This window comes from Leucoraja erinacea, chromosome 7 (assembly GCF_028641065.1).
Source record: "Leucoraja erinacea ecotype New England chromosome 7, Leri_hhj_1, whole genome shotgun sequence".
NCBI classification, from domain to species: domain Eukaryota; kingdom Metazoa; phylum Chordata; class Chondrichthyes; order Rajiformes; family Rajidae; genus Leucoraja; species Leucoraja erinaceus.
Window position 1 is genome coordinate 38,608,295 of NC_073383.1, and position 18,580 is coordinate 38,626,874.

The 18,580-nt window shown below is 44.3% G+C and overlaps 1 protein-coding gene across 3 annotated transcripts in view; it reads right to left on the reverse strand.

Moving 5' to 3' along the window:
• col6a2 (collagen, type VI, alpha 2) overlaps positions 1–18,580 on the reverse strand; it is a 68,841-nt gene that overhangs the window by 13,280 nt on the left and 36,981 nt on the right. For all 3 annotated transcript variants that reach the window (XM_055638313.1, XM_055638312.1, XM_055638314.1), the window contains exons 19-28: positions 13,524–13,586; positions 11,500–11,550; positions 10,955–10,990; positions 8,559–8,621; positions 7,211–7,273; positions 6,448–6,483; positions 5,328–5,373; positions 3,624–3,776; positions 2,450–2,902; positions 229–267 (exon numbers count right to left, since the gene is read on the reverse strand). In XM_055638313.1, the coding sequence (XP_055494288.1) occupies positions 229–267; positions 2,450–2,902; positions 3,624–3,776; positions 5,328–5,373; positions 6,448–6,483; positions 7,211–7,273; positions 8,559–8,621; positions 10,955–10,990; positions 11,500–11,550; positions 13,524–13,586 (1,003 nt within the window). The remainder of the gene's footprint in view (positions 1–228; positions 268–2,449; positions 2,903–3,623; positions 3,777–5,327; positions 5,374–6,447; positions 6,484–7,210; positions 7,274–8,558; positions 8,622–10,954; positions 10,991–11,499; positions 11,551–13,523; positions 13,587–18,580) is intronic.

Here is an 18,580-nt window from a genome sequence, read left to right on the forward strand (position 1 = left end):
AGACTAAAAAAAAGGGAAACAGAAGTTATGTTACCTACATCGCTACACCTTCTGTACCAATGCCATCTAAACGTGGTTTCTGCTTGGTCAAAGCAGTCCCTGAAGTTCTATAAACTGTAGCCTAAATACATTATTTCCTATACATACTGATTGCCCATTCTTTACATACAATGTAAGGTTTCAGAGTGATACTGCTACTCAATTTGCTTTGGTTTACTTGGAACGTACCTGCTTTACATGGGAGATCAGGGCAGATGATCTCAGGGTCTGAAAGAAAGAGGAACAGGATTTAAAATCATTCACCTTTCAGCAAGAATCCAATATCAACCCTTTGACAGTAATATTCTCTGTCAAATTCCCTGCCTATTGTGTACAGGCCCACCACCGATTTTCTGGCACACTTAGTTTCAGAGCCATTCTGGATTATCCATTTTGCCAGACCAACAGAGGTCATGGCATCTGAGAGGAGTTCAATGGTACCAGAACGGGCTGCCAGTGTGCCGAGATACTGGCCCGCAAAGTCAGCCTCAGAGGTCGGCTAAGGGGCGGAGTTCCAGAGCCAAGGCTGCAGGGAAAAAGTTGACCCACTGATTGGCCGTGAAAGTTAGCTATAGGAATGGATCTGCCGGCTCTGGCTGGGCCGTAGTACTAGAGCCCTCGCCACAGGGGCCAAATTCGACCCGATGATCAACGCAGCGGTCCTGATGAGGTCAAGACCATCCGTTTCACTCGGCCTGGGCGCCACATTTTCCAGAGGACTTCCCAGGGGGATTTCAAATGCATTGTCGTAATTTTGTCCAGATCAAAGAAGGTGCCGGATTGCCAGTTTCTGGAAAATCAAGTGGACCTGTAGTATGTACCATATCCTAACCAGGAGAGCAATTGCAGGCTCCTTTCTTCATAAAGTTTCCCTGATGGAGCGTTTGATCTGGCAATGATGATCTTGTATACCCACCTCAAAGACAGGTAGTTCTTCTGCACCGGAGTAGTTGCATTCCTGAGAAAACTCATGTTATAGAACAGCATGGCGTAAGGGTAATTGGACAAAAGGGGGTATGGGTTTGAGTATTTCAGACTGGCAAGAACACAGTTACTTTTCCCCACAGGATTTATAGGAATAATGGTATTATCTTTACTCAGAGAGTGGTAGCTGTGTGGAATGAGCTTCCAGTGGAAGTGGTGGAGGCAGGTTCGATTTTATCATTTAAAAATAAATTGGATAGGTATATGGACGGGAAAGGAATGGAGGGTTATGGTCTGAGTGCAGGTAGATGGGACTAGGGGAAAATAAGTGTTTGGCACGGATTTGAAGGGCCGAGATGGCCTGTTTTACGTGCTGTAATTGTTATATGGTTATATGGTTATATCACTACCGATGGGTTTGCTTTTGTACTCAAGCTAAAAATACCAAAGGCAAAATGTTATATTGCTGCTAATTGCATTCATGTCAATGGAAGTGATCATCTGTTCATTTCAATAGCCTTTGCAGCAGCAGCAAATGTGTTCTTAATTGGTTGGTTACTGCGGGGAAGTTACTTGGAAAAACCTTTTTCCCTATAGTTTAAATCCAAGACAACTATTTTTCTGCTTGTCAATTTCCACAGTAACGTTTTAGTGGTTTTCTAGTTCCTGATCAAAATTGTATTATAACCAATTTGGCACATGTAATACAAATAGTGTTCCCCCATTCATCACTTTTGTATGCAATTTGTGTTATGGAAACACAAATTATGGCAGAACTATCGCTTTTTTAAAATAACATACACTGGCAGAACCAAGCAAAAAAAAAGGAGAAAAGCTGCCCAACCAGGCTCCCAATACATTTTTTTACCTTAGCCCAGGCCAAACACCCAACCCCAAGTTAAATACCTTGCTGGACTTTTGTCTTCACTACCACTCTCATAGGTAAAGAGGCTAGCTTGTCTTTCAGTACATCTTGAATTTCGCCACAAGGAACAGAAAGCCAAGATGTTTGCCGACAAACATCTGGAAGGACAGTGAAACGGAGAGGGGGGTTGGGGAGGGGCTGTCATTATTTGTCACCAATGTTTACGTGGGTTTTGAAAGCTTGTGATACATTGAAGGGATGGCATGTGTGTGTGTGGCGTGGTTGAGTGAGGAGTGCCTCAGTTATAACCTGTTAGTTCCACCAAAACAGCAACTTAAGAGGAGCACAAGCAGCAAATGTTACTATCCAACAAAAGCTTCACAAGATCTCTCCGCTTCTGTATCTTATCCCATCATTAAATCCAACACTGCTTAACTTAACCATTTCATGCAGTAGGATCTAAGTATTCCCCAAATATGAGTTAGTCTATACTTTAACAGTAGTATCTACAACAGAGGACTAATTGCTAGGGGGTGGAGGTGGGAAGGGATTAGGGGACTGAAGGTTAAGCCAAACTTCTCAAGGACATCTTTAATACTGCTTCCCATGAGCTGGACCTACCGGGGCATAATAGATCCTCCATATGGTCGATGAACTCCTCAGCCACCAGGTCGGCAAAGAGGTTCATCTTCTGCACGCGTCCGGGCTTCCCGCAGGCGATGGACCGCAGGGTCTCGGGGTCCTGGTCCCTTTTGAACATGTCGCCAATGCCGATGGCGTTGACGATGATGTTGTCCTTGCAGAGCGAGTTGAGCAGCGTGTCATCGTCCCGCGGGTCAGATCGCCCATCGGTGATCACCACGGCAAAGACCTTTGCCTTCTCGCGCTTGTTGGCCTGAATCAACATGTCATAGGCATACTTGAGGGCGGATGGGGTCCACGTCCCACCTGCAATCCACTCCAGCCTCTTGACTGCCTCCTTGAATGCCGAGAGGGAGTTGATCTTTGGGTCGCTCAGAAGCACTTTCTCGAACGTTCCTTCGTGACTGTACTGAACAACGCCAACACGAGCTCCTGCAAACCAATGTCAACAATGAGGTTATTGCTAAGTACCAGAGTGAACATGGCAGATGGAAGCTCCACAGACAAATGGGAACCAAACAGAATGCACAGGAAAAAGGCAAAGTACATGGTACATGACATGAGGGACCACCATGTGTTCAAATCCTGGGTCTGGATCAAGTCCCTTTTAGAGGATAATGTTCTCTCTCTCACACACACACACACACACACATGCACACACACACACACACACACACATGAGCACATGCACACATATCCACGCATGCACATACACATGCACTCATGCATACACATGCACACACACACGCATGAGCAAACACGGAAGGTTGAGAGATGACATCTTGAATGCTGTGCCAGAGGAGATGGTGGAATCAGGTACAATTTAAGAGACATTTTGACAGCCACAAATAGGCAAATCATAGAAGGATAAAGTACTAGTGAGCGAATGGAATGAATGTAGAAAGGCATAAAGGATGGCATGCACGTGTTGGGCTGGAGGGTATGTTTCTGTATTGTAGCACACACTGGATGACAATGAAGGAAAAAGGCAAAATAAAAGTAAAACAATAAATTATTTAATGGATATCCAAGTTATGGAGTGGGAGCATTCTGAACACTGAATAAGGTGAAGAAATGTTCCCATATATCCGATTAGGAGGGAGCTTCACCTAATTTGGATTACCATGAAATGAAGACCTTCCCAGCTACTGACCTGTCTTAGCATTAGGGTCCGTGGCCATTGCGCCCAAGCGGCTTACGGTGTTGATGACAAAATTCTTCTCCAGGGTGAAGTTGGTCAGTCCAATACTCTCTGAACTGTCAATAACAAAAACAATATCCAGCGGTCCACACTGCTTCTCACAGTCTGAAGTATGGAGAGGGGAAAGAGGGAGAATAATGATGTTTAAGCAGAACAAACCAATAATTTCTGAAACACACTTTGATGAGCTTTGTGAATGTTAGTTAATCCTGAATCAAGACTAATCCAAAATCTATGAATCAAATGCACTGTCTACACAATTCAGTGACCCAACTAATAACTGGAAGAACAAAGGTTGAATGCGGTTCCCAAGAGATTGCAAATGTTGGAAACTTGGGTAAGAAGTAAACTGCTGGAGGATCTCAGCAAACTGAGCAGCACCTATGGAGACATAATTTACACTTAGACTTCACTTTACTTTAGACTTTAGAGACATAGCATGGAAACAGGTCCTTCGGCCAACCAGGTCCACGCCGGCTAGAGATCACCCTGTACACTAGCACTATCCTACACATTAGAGACAGATTACAATTTTACCAAAGCCAATTAACCTACAAACCTGGATGTCTTTGGAGTGTGGGAGGACACCGGAGCATCCAGAAAAACCCCATGGGGTCACAGGGAGAATGTACAAACTCCCTACAGACAGCATCTGTAGTCAGGATTAAACCCGGGTCTCTGGCGCTGCAAGGCAGTAACTCTACTGCTGTGCCACCATGCCGCCCCTGTGGGAGTCGTTGGATAACAAATCCAGCCCATCCTGCTGACTATCCTGTCATTAGGCAGATACATCACTCATGCTGTTCAACTTAATATTCAACTTAAGCAGCAGCTTGGCATCCAATGAGATGTGCCTCCTTTGTTAGCCCCATTCTCATCATCGCAGCAACCCACTTACACTGGGGGACAGCCTTCCACAGCCCCGTGGTTGGACTAGACGCCACCACCCACTAGAAGATTGCACCCAGGACTCCTCTGAAAGAAACAGCGGAGGAACATCGAATGCTCAGGTGATGGAAGATCTATCCCAGTGTTCCATCCAAAGCAGTCAGGCGGAACATAGTAAGAACATGCCTCCATTGTGTTGAGGATGAAGGAGGCTACAAGTAGTGATGGACATTGCCTGGTCTGTCACAACTATGGACCTCCCCAATATGGAAGGGACCTACAGGATACTTTGCCTCAAGAAAGCAGCTAATATCATATGCCACCCTCCCATGCTCTCATCTCTCTGCTACCATGAAGGCGGCCCAAAACGGCACCCATCCTTTTTCTCCAGAGATGCTGCCTGACCCACTTGGTTACTCCAGCATTTTGTGCCTACCTCAACACTAAACTACTGCAGACTTGGCACTATGAAGATTGTACTATGTACTTTTGCTTCAACTGGTTTGCTTCGGTCTGGTTTGTCTAGAATAACTGATATTTCTTTGTTTCTTAATTTGCTGTGTGTTGTATTTAATGTGCCTGTAAAGCTGCAGCAAGTAAGATTTTCATTGTTCCAGTCCCAATGCTTATGACAGTTAAACACTCTTGACTTCCATGCCTAGAATGCATTAACCCCTGTTGTCAAATTCTCTATATTGTCAGAAAGGCCCATTGTAAAATGCACCTGCATTGTGTTAAGTCTTTTGAAGTGTAGACTGCCAGACTCACCACAGCATCCACACGTCTCCCTGACATATGTCATCACATCACAGTCCTAGGAAGCAACAAGAGGAGTGCAGTCAGGAGCAAGAAAAGATGCAAAATCCAAAGTCATCCTCAGAAACCCAACAAAAGGAGACGTTCCAACTCTTCGTTTCCACGCCTTTTGGGTGTAAATTCATTGCATCCCACAACATGACGGGTGTTCTTGGTATGTCTTCCACATACAGAGAAAATGAGCAGGCACGGTCTGGGAGGATTATTTCATTGCAAACACATGCCCTGAGTGGGGACTGTGCACAATAGGATATTGCAACTGCAGGTCAAACATAAAATAGGATTGGCCCCCAATACATGATCAGTTTATGCTCCTATGGAGGTGTGCAACAGTTTTCTGGCCAGTGCTTCCTTCACCTTATCCCTAGAACAACATTTTCTGTTTATTATTTGGTGTCATGTTCGGCAAAGACGTTGTGGGCCGAAGAGCATGTTCCAGTTTTTATACTGTTCTATGTTCTATAATGCCAATGAGAGTATCCAGCAATCAGTAATGTCCTCTCAGGTGGACCATCCACTCATCCAATATTACCAAGTGTCTCCAAGATAACAATTATGCATTTTTGCCTTTAAAAGCATGCAATCTCACCTTCAGAAAATGTATGTGGATTGATTGGGATGGTGAGCATCCAACCCAAAATGAATGAGTTATTCATTTTATTTGCTTTGGTTTTTCTGGGGTTTGCTGTGCACCGTCATATTTATCCAACAATGGTGAATTTGTCAGTAATTAACTGATGTGACTTGTTGAGGATGCAATTACACATTTAAAATGTGTTAATTTCTGATTTCATAAAATAGGGCTGGCTAATGGGTGATTCCATTCACTCAAGAGTTATCGGATTAGCCAACAGAGAGACAGTCTGTTTTTGAATCAGGATACAAAGTTGGAGCACCATGACATTGACTGTGCTGGGCAACGTATGGTGGGTGGAGGAAGGTGGGATATCTGAACGCAGGTGCTGAATTATCTTGGGTTTAATAGAAGCAGAGCTGGGGATTGGCCATGGACTGTACCTTTGATCCTCTAGCATCCGAATCCCAGTGTGTATGCAAAACAGAAAGTACTTACTGTTAAACCTGCGTCGCCAGGAGGTCCATGAGAGCCCTGTATCATAAACAAGAAACACCATTAGCTCAAAGCAAGGAGACATGTCCCCGACAACCTATAGCATTCTCTCCGGGCTCACCAGTCGGTCCAGGGTCACCCTAAAGCAGGATCATCGAGAGATTCAACACAGAAACAGGCCCTTCGGCCCACGGAATCATGGAGTAATTGGGGGTAGAGGGCCAGAATGTCATCCTTCATTGACTATTCAATCTCCGATCACTATATAGTACCTATCCAACTGACCATCTTAAATGTGTAGGAAGGAGCTGCAGATGCTGGTTTATACTGACGATAGACACAAAGTGCTGGAGTAACTAAGCATCTCTGGAGAAAAAGGATGGGTGACGTCGGGTCGGAACCCTTCTTCAGACTGACCCTTCTTGAGTCTGAAGAAGGGTTCCCGCCCGAAACATCATCCATCCTTTTTCTCAAACAACTACTTTCTCCAGCTGGTTGTTCCATGCATCGAGTACACTTTGGGTAAAAAGGTTACCTCTCAGGTATCCATTAAATCTTTTAATCATCATAAAGAAAGGCATAGAATCGACAGGCTGAATGGCCTCATTCAAATTAGAGGAAAACATGAGAAATATGCCCTTCATACTATGAATCAAGTTCTGGATAGGTGTATCTTAACATATAATCAATGATACAACCCTTAACAATGTCTCGAGTAGATGTTACTCTCTACCGTCTGTTACAGATATGGCCAAGTGTCACTCACATCTTGTCCTGGGTCTCCTGGTTTCCCTCTGTTTCCGGGCTCACCAGTCGGTCCAGGGTCACCCTAAAGCAGAAGGAAAGGAGCCACACTGAGAATTATGTCGTCACAGCAGCGAGCCAGGACTCTCCTGGCAAGTGGGCCCAACTCCCCCGCCGTGGGTCGACTTTGGAGGAGGACTTGCCCAGTAGGCCCTGCTCACGTGTCGCCATTTCCGGAAGGACCGTGAACCCGCCCGAAGGGTTGTCGGTCGATGGCACCTTGGAACCTGCCCGATGGCTCATTGGAATCCTGCCCAAAGGCTCACGGATGGCAGGACCTCACCCGAAGACTCATCGTTCGACGGGACTGGGAACCCGCCCCAAGCGCAGTATAACAAGGAAAGACATTCTTGCCGTAGAGGGAGTACAGAGAAGGTTCACCAACCTGATTCCTGGGATGTCAGGACTTTCATATGAAGAAAGACCGGATAGACTTGGCTTGTACTCGCTAGAATTTAGAAGATTGAGGGGGGATCTTATAGAAACTTACAAAATTCTTAAGGGGTTGGACAGGCTAGATGTAGGAAGATTGTTCCCGATGTTGGGGAAGCCCAGAACAAGGGGTCACAGTTTAAGGATAAGGGGGAAATCTTTTAGGACCGAGATGAGAAAAATATTTTTCACACATAAAGTGTTGAATCTCTGGAATTCTCTGCCACAGAAGGTAGTTGAGGCCAGTTCATTGGCTATATTTAAGAGGGAGTTAGATGTGGTCCTTGTAGCTAAAGGGATCAGGGGGTATGGAGAGAAGGCAGGTACAGGATACTGAGTTGGATGATCAGCCATGATCATATTGAATGGCGGTGCAGGCTCGAAGGGCCGAATGGCCTACTCCTGCACCTATTTTCTATGTTTCTATGAAAGAGCTGGAGAAGTCGGCCGGGAGGAGGGTGAATCGGAGTAATGCCTCCAGCGTCTTCAGGTAGGCTGCTGGAGTCGCATCTGGAACACAAAGATGGCCAGACTAGGAGAGGAGAGGGATGTTGGTTCATGGGTACTGCTCCAGCGTGCAGGACGACCGGACTTTAAATAATGGCACCAACAATTGAGCCCCAGAATATGTAATATATACAAAATGAATTTCCCTGTGCAGCTGCATATGTGACAAATAAAACACTATTGACTATTGACTGTTGACAACCACATTCGTATGGTCCATATCACATCTGTTTCAACTGGATTTATTGGAATATCAGCAGAAAGGGATTATGTTGTTGACGGCTAATACTGTTGTCGACTGTCTGGAAAGGCACTGAGCATTGCATCTGGCCGAGGCTCTGGGGTTTTGGAATTTAGAGCATTGCACTTACCTCTTCACCAGGGACCCCTTTTGTTCCTTGTTGTCCTTTGCGTCCCATTTCTCCTTTGTTACCCTGAGGAAAAAAAAACGTCTTAACGTTAGACAATGTGACTTTGCTATTCTCTTGGCCCTGCCCTGTGACCTCTGCCCTGAAACTGGATTTCACTAATTTTGTGGTGTGTGAATACATGCTGTGTTCAGTTCCCCTCCCACCAATTGAGAGATTACAGCTGGAAACGCCTGCAACTTCCTCCTTATATAGACACAAAATGCTGGAGTAACTCAGTGTGTCAGGCAGCATCACTGGGGAATAGGAATAGGACTGTGAGTCAGGGGAGAGGGAAACTAAAGATATGGAGGGGTACAAAGAATAAATGAATGAAAGGTATGCAAAAGGATAAATCAAAGCCAGCAACGAAGATCAAGGTGGGGCCCACAATGGTCCATTTTTGGGATGTGGAGAAGGGGATAACGGGTGAAACTAATGAGTGAAACAGTGAAACTAAGCAGGACAACAGTGGTCTGGGAGGGAGATTGGACAAGGCTTATGGGGATGGGTGGCTGGGAATGAGGATTGGTGGGGTGCGGTGGTAAGGAACTATGATGATGGGGGCAGTGTCAGAGATTGTGTGTTTCAATATCAGCTGCAACTGCTCTGCCAGAATTAATTTGCAGATAAAATAGTTATCAGCACTTGTTATAGGTTACCTCAGTATCACTGAAAGTAACCTAAAACTGGCATCAATGGCTAATATCTGCATTTGGCATTCATAAAGGATGCTCCTCACCTAATATAGCAGAGAACATGATCCTGGATAGAAGGCGTGCTGGTTTATTGTCAGCAACAATGTGGGGGTTCGTGCATCATTTACAACATATCTTGAGAGACGATAAAATCTTATACTTTCAGGTTGAGAGCATCAGTTGAATAAACTGGCATCACAAGTGGTCATCAAGAGATTTATCAGGCTAATTCTTGGGATGAGAAGGTTATCCCATCATGAGTGGGAAAAGATAAATTAGACCTCCATTTCTCTGTTTAGAAGAAACATTATCCCCCTCTACACTTGACTCAAACCTTTTGAATGGTCTTATGTCCATTAAGGATTTATACACTGACAACATATTTGATAGCTTCGACTACCTACACAAAAAACATGGCTTCCCACATAATCATTTCTTTAAATATCTTCAGGTTCGCCACTTTGTCATGAAAACATTTCCTTCTTTTCCTGACCTCCCTCCTGTCACAGTGTTGGATAAATTCACTCTTACCTTTGGAAATAAAGGACTGATCTCTGCAGTATATTCTCAATTGATGTATTTAGGAGATCAATACCTGAACAAAGTTAAAGCTAGGTGGGGGGATGACCTTGGTATGGATCTGTCTGAGGAAAGCGCTGAAAAAAGTCCACTCCTCGTCATCATGTGCTAGATTGGGGCTCATACAATTTAAAGTTTTACACAGGGTTCATTTAAGCAAAGCCAGGCTTGCTAAAATATATCCAGGGACGGACGCTGGCTGTGACAGGTGCTCGTTCTCTCCAGCCAATCTAGCTCATGCATTCTGGTCTTGCCCCAAACTTGTTAACAACTGGGCAGTGGTTTTTAAAACCATCAGTGAAGTCCTTGGGATGACAGTGAGACCTTGCCCACTTGTAGCTGTATTTGGTGTAACAGATAAAACCTTGGGTTTAAATACAACCCAGTCTGATCTCATTACATTTACATCACTTTTGGCCCGTATTTATTATTTATTATTATTTATAAAAATCAAATGGAGGAAAATGTAATGCCATACATCAGATGTACTGTGAATTTTTTTTTTCCCTCCAATAAAAAACTATTAATTAAAAAAAAAAAAGAAGAAACATTATAAGATATTTTGGGAGCACGACAGGTTCAGACATTCAGATATTTCCCCTTGTGGGAGAATCTCAAAGAAGAGGATGCACTTGCAGGGTTAATGGGGTGGCCATTTAAAATGGAGGTGTGTAGAACATTGCAGAGGGTAGTGAATCTATGGAATTACTTACCTTGGAGGATTGTGAAAGCAAGATCTCTATTTAAAGAGCAAGAAGATAACTGTTTGAGGGATCAGTGAATTGAGGGTTGTGGCACAGAAAGGAGGAGGCCTGGGGCAGATCACCCTTGGTCTTGTCGAAGGGTAGGCCAGGTTTTGGGACCTGTTCCTGCTCCTATTTACTTGTGTTCCAGCAAGAGTCTTAGGCACAATCTTGAATTCTCAACTGGCTAGTTACTGAATCCAGTCCACACACAGACTGGGGCAATAACTATCACTCGACTGTAAGTCCAGCCTCCGTTTGTGTGTTTTCCACCATCAGTTTACAGGAACCCATGGGTTGCCTCACATACATTCTTGAACCAACGGAGGCAGCAACTCACCGTGTAGCCATCAGTTCCAACCACTCCTTCATCGCCCTGAAAAGAGAGAGAGAGACTATAATCCCTTTCTGTTCAGCCTTGCCCTACCACAGAATTATTCACAGAGAGGAAAATACATCGGGAACTGAGACAACAGGGAGGGGAAGGGGAAGGGGAGTGGGGGGGGGGGGGGGGGGGGGGGGGGGGGGGAGGGAGGGGTGAGGGAGGAGGGGGATGGAGAGGGGGGGGGGGGGGGGGAGAGGGGGGGGGGGGGAGAGGGAGGGGAGAGGGAGAGGGAGAGGGAGAGAGGGGAGAGAGGGAGAGAGAGAGAGAGAGAGAGGGAGAGGGGGAGAGGGGAGAGAGAGAGAGGGAGAGAGGGAGAGAGGGAGAGAGGGAGAGAGGGAGAGAGAGAGGGGAGAGAGGAGAGGGGAGGGAGAGAGAGAGGGAGGGAGGGGGAGGGGGGGGGGGGGAGGGATGGGGGGGGGGGGGGTAATGGGGAAAGGAGGAGGACAGGGAGGGAGAGGGAGGGGAAAGTAATGAAAGTAATGAACATGTCACCCCATTACCTGTTCTCCTCTGGGCCCTGCGAAACTGAATCCTTGCCTTCCTTTGTCGCCCTTAAAATAAGTTCAAGAAGAAAATTATGCAAGCAGTACAAACCAGACTTCTGATAAACTGATGGCAGACTTACATTTCTACAGGTTAGTTGATGACACCAGGGCAGTGATTAACTTTTAAATAAACAAGGAACTGCAGATGCTGGTCTACATAAAAGGACACCAAGTGCTGGAATAACTCAGCGGATCAGGCAGCATCTCTGGAGAACATGGATAGGTTAAGATGCGGACCCATCTTCAGACCCAGGTTAACTTTTGAAGTCTCATGACTTCCGGAAAACATGAATAAGGAAGTGTGGAGATGCTTTAAAGTTATGTTTGATCGGAAGCCAAACTATCGACTTTAGAGATTCAGTGCGGAAATAGGCCCTTCGACCCACCAAGTCCACGCCGATCAGTGATCACCTCCACACACTACCACTATCCTACACATTAGGGACAATTTTACCTGGAGAAAACTCACATGGTCACAGGGAGAATGGACAAACTCCATACAGATAGTACCCGTAGTCAGGATCAAACCCGAGTCTCTGCTGTAAGGCAGCACTGCTGCACCACTGTACCGCCCTAGAGCTGGCAGAGAAGAGAATCTCCCAGCTTCAAGCAGTGCCAAACTTTCCCAAAGACTTTCCCCCAATTATTTATTTGTGATCCAAAATGACAATCCCTCCTCTGATCACGTCTCAATTGCACTCGATCACTTGTCCTGTATTTTAACTGGGGCTTCAGATATATGGATCTTTGGACTCTCTTCCAGGACAGCTGAGACCTGTACTAGAGGGACAGGTTGCACCAGAACTGGAGGAGAATCAATATCCTTGCAGGAAGATCGACACAAAATGCTGGAATAACTCAACGGGTCAGTCATCATCTCTTGAGAAAAAGGATGGGTGATCCATCTTCAGTCCTGACCTGAAACATCACCCAAACCTTTTCTCACAAGATGCTACCCGACCCGCTGAGTTACTCCAGCACTTTATGTTCATCTTAGGTATGAAACCAGCATCTGCAGTTCCTTGTTTTTACTAACTTTGCGGAAAGGGTTACTAGTGTTATTTGGGAGGGTTTAAACCAGACTGGCAGGAGTTGGGGAGCATCAGGTCAAAAGGTGAAAGGTCTGATGCGAAGGTAGATATTAAGACCAGTAAGTCTCAAAGGAAGGACAGGCTGGGAGTAATTAATGAACGAGGTGAAACTAATGGTCTAAAGTGCATTTATTCCAATACAAGGGGTATCATGAATAAGGTGGACTAACTTAGAGCCTGGATCAGTGCATGGAATTATGATGTTGTGACCATTATGGAAACTTGTTTGGGACAGGACTCATTGTTCTAAGGTCTCAATGTTTCAGTCACAATATAGAGAGAGGTAAAAAAGGTGGAGGAATTGCTCTATTAATCATGGAAAATGTCACAGCTGCTCTCAGAGAGTACTGACTGGAGGGTTCATCCATTGAGGCAATATATGCAGGGCTCAAAAATAAGAAGGTGTAATCACTCTCATACTATAGGCCTCCCAATTGCCAGTGGGTGATAGAGGAACATATATATGGACAGCTGTGACAGCAACAAGGTTGCCCCACAACGCTGCAGAGACCAACCAAACATATGATAACAAATAAAACAAAATGTGTGAAATATTCATCAAGTCAGTCAGCATCTGTGGAGAGATAAAGGGTTCATTTTGCAGGTTAATAATTTCTCATCGCCATGGGGAAAAGTAATGATGAAATGATAAAGTTGTATGTTGCAGTGAAAATGAGGAGGGCATGAGGGAACTGAACACACAGGAAGCTTGGCGATCAGTTCAAAGACAAAATGGGCAATTAAATGGATGGTAAAGGCATGAGTGAATAAAAATGAAGTTGCTCAGGCTTGAGCATGGGAGACAACACAATGGCAACCTTTGCACTTACCTGACATCATTTGACAAATACTTGCATTTATTGCACAGCTAACTGTCCAAATGCCTACCTGGGGGCCGGGAGGTCCTGAGTCACCCCTTGGTCCGACTTCACCTGGGTCTCCTCGCGATCCCTGAAACAAGGCAAAATTACGTTTCTAGCCGATTGTAGAATGCATAAACTATACACCAAATGTAACTACACAACACTCAACGGACATATATTTTGTGACTGGGTTATCCCACTAGCAGAGGGTGGTGAGGTGGAGGAAGAGTGGGCAGGGGCCTGGGAGAAGAGAGGTGGGAGGGAGTGCGAGCAAGGAGGTTAGAGATTGGAAGAGATGGTGTGGATGTGAGGTCTGTCTTTGCTTCAATAATTCAAACCAATTTGAATTTCCCTAGCTTTCCACACAGCCTTCCAGACATTCAAATATTTATGCTAAATAAATGCGCAATGCTCCATTCATCAAGCATTTCCGGTGAGCAAGTATTCAATCCTCCCAAAGCCTTCTATGCGTGAACATTTATCCAGAGTTCTTCTCAATTTTCAGTGATCAATTTTACACATTGCTTTGTGAATATCTCCCTAAATAATAGACAATAGACAATAGGTGAAGAAGTAGGCCATTTAGCCCCTCGAGCCAGCACCGCTATTTAATGTGATCATGGCTAATCATCCACAATCCTGCCTTCTCCCCATATCCCCTGACTCCGTTATCTTGAAAGCATCCAGAGAATTGGCCTCCACTTCCATCTGAGGCAGAAAATTCAACAGATTCACAACTCTCTGGGTGAAAAAGTGTTTCCTCATCTCTGTTATAAATGTCTTACTCCTTATTCTTAAACTGTGGCCCCTGGTTCTGGACTTCCCCAACATCGGGAACATGTTTCCTGCCTCTAGCTTGTCCAATCCCTTAATAATCTTATATGTTTCAATAAGATTCCCCCTCATCCTTCTAATTTCCAGAGTATACAAGCCCAGCTGCTTCATTCTATCAACATATGACATTCCCGCCATCCCGGGAATTAACCTCATGAACCTACACTGCACTCCCTCAACAGCAAGAATGTCCTTCCTCAAGTTTGGAGACCAAAACTGCACACAATACTCCAGGTGTGGTCTCACGAGGGCCCTGTACAACTGCAGAAGGACCTCTTTGCTCCCATACTGAACTCATCTTGTTATGAAGGCCAACATGCCATTAGCTTTCTTCACTGCCTGCTGTACCTACCTGCATGCTTACTTTCAGTGACTGATGAACAAAGACCCCCAGATCTCGTTGAACTTCCCCCTTTCCCAACTTGACACCATTCAGATAATAATCTGCCTTCCCGTTTTTGCCACCAAAGTGGATAACCTCACATTTATATACATTAAACTGCATCTGCCATGCATCTGCCCACTCACCCAGCCTGTCCAAGTCACCCGGCATCTTCATAGCATCCTCCTCACAGTTCACACTGCCACCCAGCTTTGAGTCATCTGCAAATTTGCTAATGTTACTTTGAATCCCTTCATTTAAATCTTTCATGTATATTGTAGATAGCTGCGGTCCCAGCAACGAGCCTGACGGTACTCCACTAGTCACTGCCTGCCATTCTGAAAGGCGACCCGTTAATCCCTACTCTTTGTTTTCTGTATGCCAACCAATTTTCTATCCATTTCAGTACCCTATCCCAATACCATGTGCTCTAATTTTTCCCACTTATCTCCTATTTGGAACCTTAGCAAATGCTTTCAAAATGTTCAGGTGCACTACACCCACTGTCTCTCTCCTGTCCATTTTCTTAGTTACATCCTCAAAAAATTCCAGAAGATTAGTCAAGCATGATTTCCCCCTCGTATATCTATGCTGACTCGGACTGATCCTGTTACTGCTATCCAAATGTGCCGCTATTTTATCTTTTATAATTGACGTCAGCATCTTCCCCACCACCGATGTCAGGCTAACTGGTCTATAATTCCATTTTTTCTCTCTCCTGTCTTTCTTAAAAAGTAGGATAACATTAGCTACCCCCCAATCCACAGGAACTGTTCCTGAATCTACACAACATTGGAAAATGATCATCAATGCATCCACGATTTCTAGAGCCACTTCTTTAAGTATCCTGGGATGCAGACCATCAGGCCCTGGGGATTTATCAGCTTCCAGTCCCATCAGTCTACCCAACACCAATTCCTGCCTAATGTGAATTCAGTTCCTGCATTACCCTAGGTCCTCTAGTCACTAGTACATCTGGGAGATTGTTTGTGTCTTCCTTAGTGAAGACAGATCCAAAGTACCTGTTCAACTCGTCTGCCATTTCCTTATTCCTCATAATAAATTCACCTGTTTCTGTCTTCAAGGGTCCAACTTTGGTCTTAACTATTTTTTTCCTCTTCACCTACCTAAAGAAGCTTTTACTATCCCCCTTTATATTCTTGGCTAACTTACCCTTGTACCTCATCTTTTCTCCCCGTATTGTCTTTTTAGTTATCTTCTGTTGCTCTTTAAAAGTTTCCCAATCCTCTGGCTTCCCACTCATCTTTGCTATGTTACACTTCTCTTTTATTTTTATACTGTCCTTGACTTTCCTTGTCAGCCACGGTCACCCCTTACTCCCCTTAGAATCTTTCTTCCTCTTCGGAATGAACTGATCCTGCACCTTCTGTATTATTCTTGGAATTACTTGCCATTGTTGTTCCACTGTCATCTCTGCTAGGGTATCTTTCCAGTCAACTTTGGCCCGCTCCTCCCTCATGGCTCCATAGTATCCTTTGTTCAACTGTAATACTGACATTTCCGATTTTCCCTTCTCCCTCTCAAATTGTAGATTAAAACGTATCATATTACAGTCATTACCTCCTAATGCTCCTTTTCCTCGAGTTCCCTTATCAAATCTGGTTCATTACACAACACTAAATCCAGAATTGCCTTCTCCCTGGTGGGCTCCAGTACATACTTCCATTATTCTGTCTTTCTGCAGAATCTCTGTTGTATGTCAACAAACCTCCCCTCCCCATCTCTGGTGCTGTGCTGCATTGGATCATGTCCATGGTTTTATTGTAGACTTTTGGTGGAGCACTAAACTACTAATCTTTAATCGGACTTTGCTAGACTTTATCCTGCACTAAACGTTATTCCCTTTATCATGTATCTGTACACTGCGGATTGCTTGATTGTAATCATGTGTTTCCGTTGGCTGGTTAGCACGTAGCAAAAGCTTTTCACTGTACCTCAGTACTCATGACAATAAACTAAACTAAACATCTTTTGAAAAACCTTTGGTCTCATGTCTAACATATTTTCCAAAATGGTAATTCCTTAAGAAGTAATCCATTAATTTGCAAAATGTGCCTTCTATCCAAATTCGATAAAGATTTTTGAATGGTGACAGAATTTATTTTGAATTATTTGATTGATCAGGTGATGATAAACCTCTGTGTGAAACCCAGCATCCTTGTTTTCTCTTGATTCATTACACTGGCTATTTCCTCAGTATAACTGGCACATCTAATCACGTCTCTATTTTCTCCTCTTGGACTTCTTGACATGCCCCATAATGTACACCATATGGCCTTATGATTTAAATCCAATCCAAAATAATCCCTTCCAATTCCTCACCCGTGTTTTTGCTCCTTTATAATTTTTCTCAGGAAGTTTTGTCTCTTCCCTTTTCCAATACCATTGTCCTCCAATACAACTTGGTCCCCACACCTCAACAAAGTCATTCTATCCAATAAGTGAACAAATTGGATGAGAGAGTAGGGGTCAATATAAGTTTTTGAAGCATAGATTGTTATCTTAGTTACCGTCCCTAAAGTAGTTCATGGAGGGACCCATAAATATCACTGAAAGCTCGCACCGTGCGCTGGATACTTGCATAATAATTTCTCCAACACTCAGTTTGAAGGGACCCTTGACAAATGGGTCTCACACCAATGAACGTTAATAGTAAGATTAAATGAGAACTTACCAGTTTGAAGTTTGATCTTTATTTTATGAGGAGGAACATTGAGGGAATACGTGAAGAACCCCGCTAGGACGCATGCGTGCCATTCTTCAAAGCAGCGGTGTGGAATCACAGATAACTATAATGACTAAACATAGTAAGATTAGAGAAGAGATACCAGTTCAGGATATGATCAAGGGTGGGAGCGGAGGGCACGTATTCCCTCAATGTCCCTCATAAAATAAAGATCAAACTTCAAACTGGTAAGTTCTCGTTTAACCTTACTATTTTACTTCGGAGTCACGTGAGTGACTACGTGAAGATTTTAAAGCTCTGTGATTCTATGCCGTGGAATGAGTCCATGCCTCACTTCTGCCTTGATTGTGGGGAGAATAGTGTTAACATCATTAGATATCAATACGATCTTGAAACAACAAAATATTTTTATTAAATCCAAATCATAGCCCCTATTTATGGGTAAATCATATTACAGAACTTAAAAGTGTTTTGTTCTTTCCGTTGAACATCCTGCCGTTTTCAGGATTTGGTCCATAGGAACATCCAACTGTTTTGCTGCTGATGTAGCTGCAGCCCTGGTGGTGTGAGATCTAAAAACGTTAGTATCTACTCCTGCCTTCATTAGGACCTGTTTTAGCCATCGTGAGACAGTCTGGGCTGTTACTTTTTTATGTGGCTGTTTGTGGCTAATTAACAGTGCCATTTCTTCCCCTCTGATGATTCTTGTCTGTTCAATGTATAATAGTAAATGAGTTACTACACAGAGGCGGTCATCCGTCGGGTAGGCCCTGAATTCTATTTTTTGTCCTGCTGTTCCCGGTCTGTTCTGTTTTATTAAGTCATGGATAAGAAAAATCAAATTCCCAGATGAAGTGGTCAAGTTGTCCAGCCTTAGTTTTTGTAGCGACTGGACCCTTTGTGCCGTGACCAAAGCCATCAGCATGACCATTTTCATAGTTAGTTTCTGTAGGGACAGAGCTGTTGGTGGAGACCAGTTTCTCAACATGGTCAATACAATTCTCACGTCCCAAATTTGGGCGTACCTGGTTCTTGGGGGATTCGTATTAAAAATGCCCCTCATTAGTTTGGTTACCAGGGGGTGAGTCCCTACAGAATGCCGCTCTGTTCCTTGCCATAGGTAGTTTGACAGAGCACTTCTGGCACAGTTGATGGCACT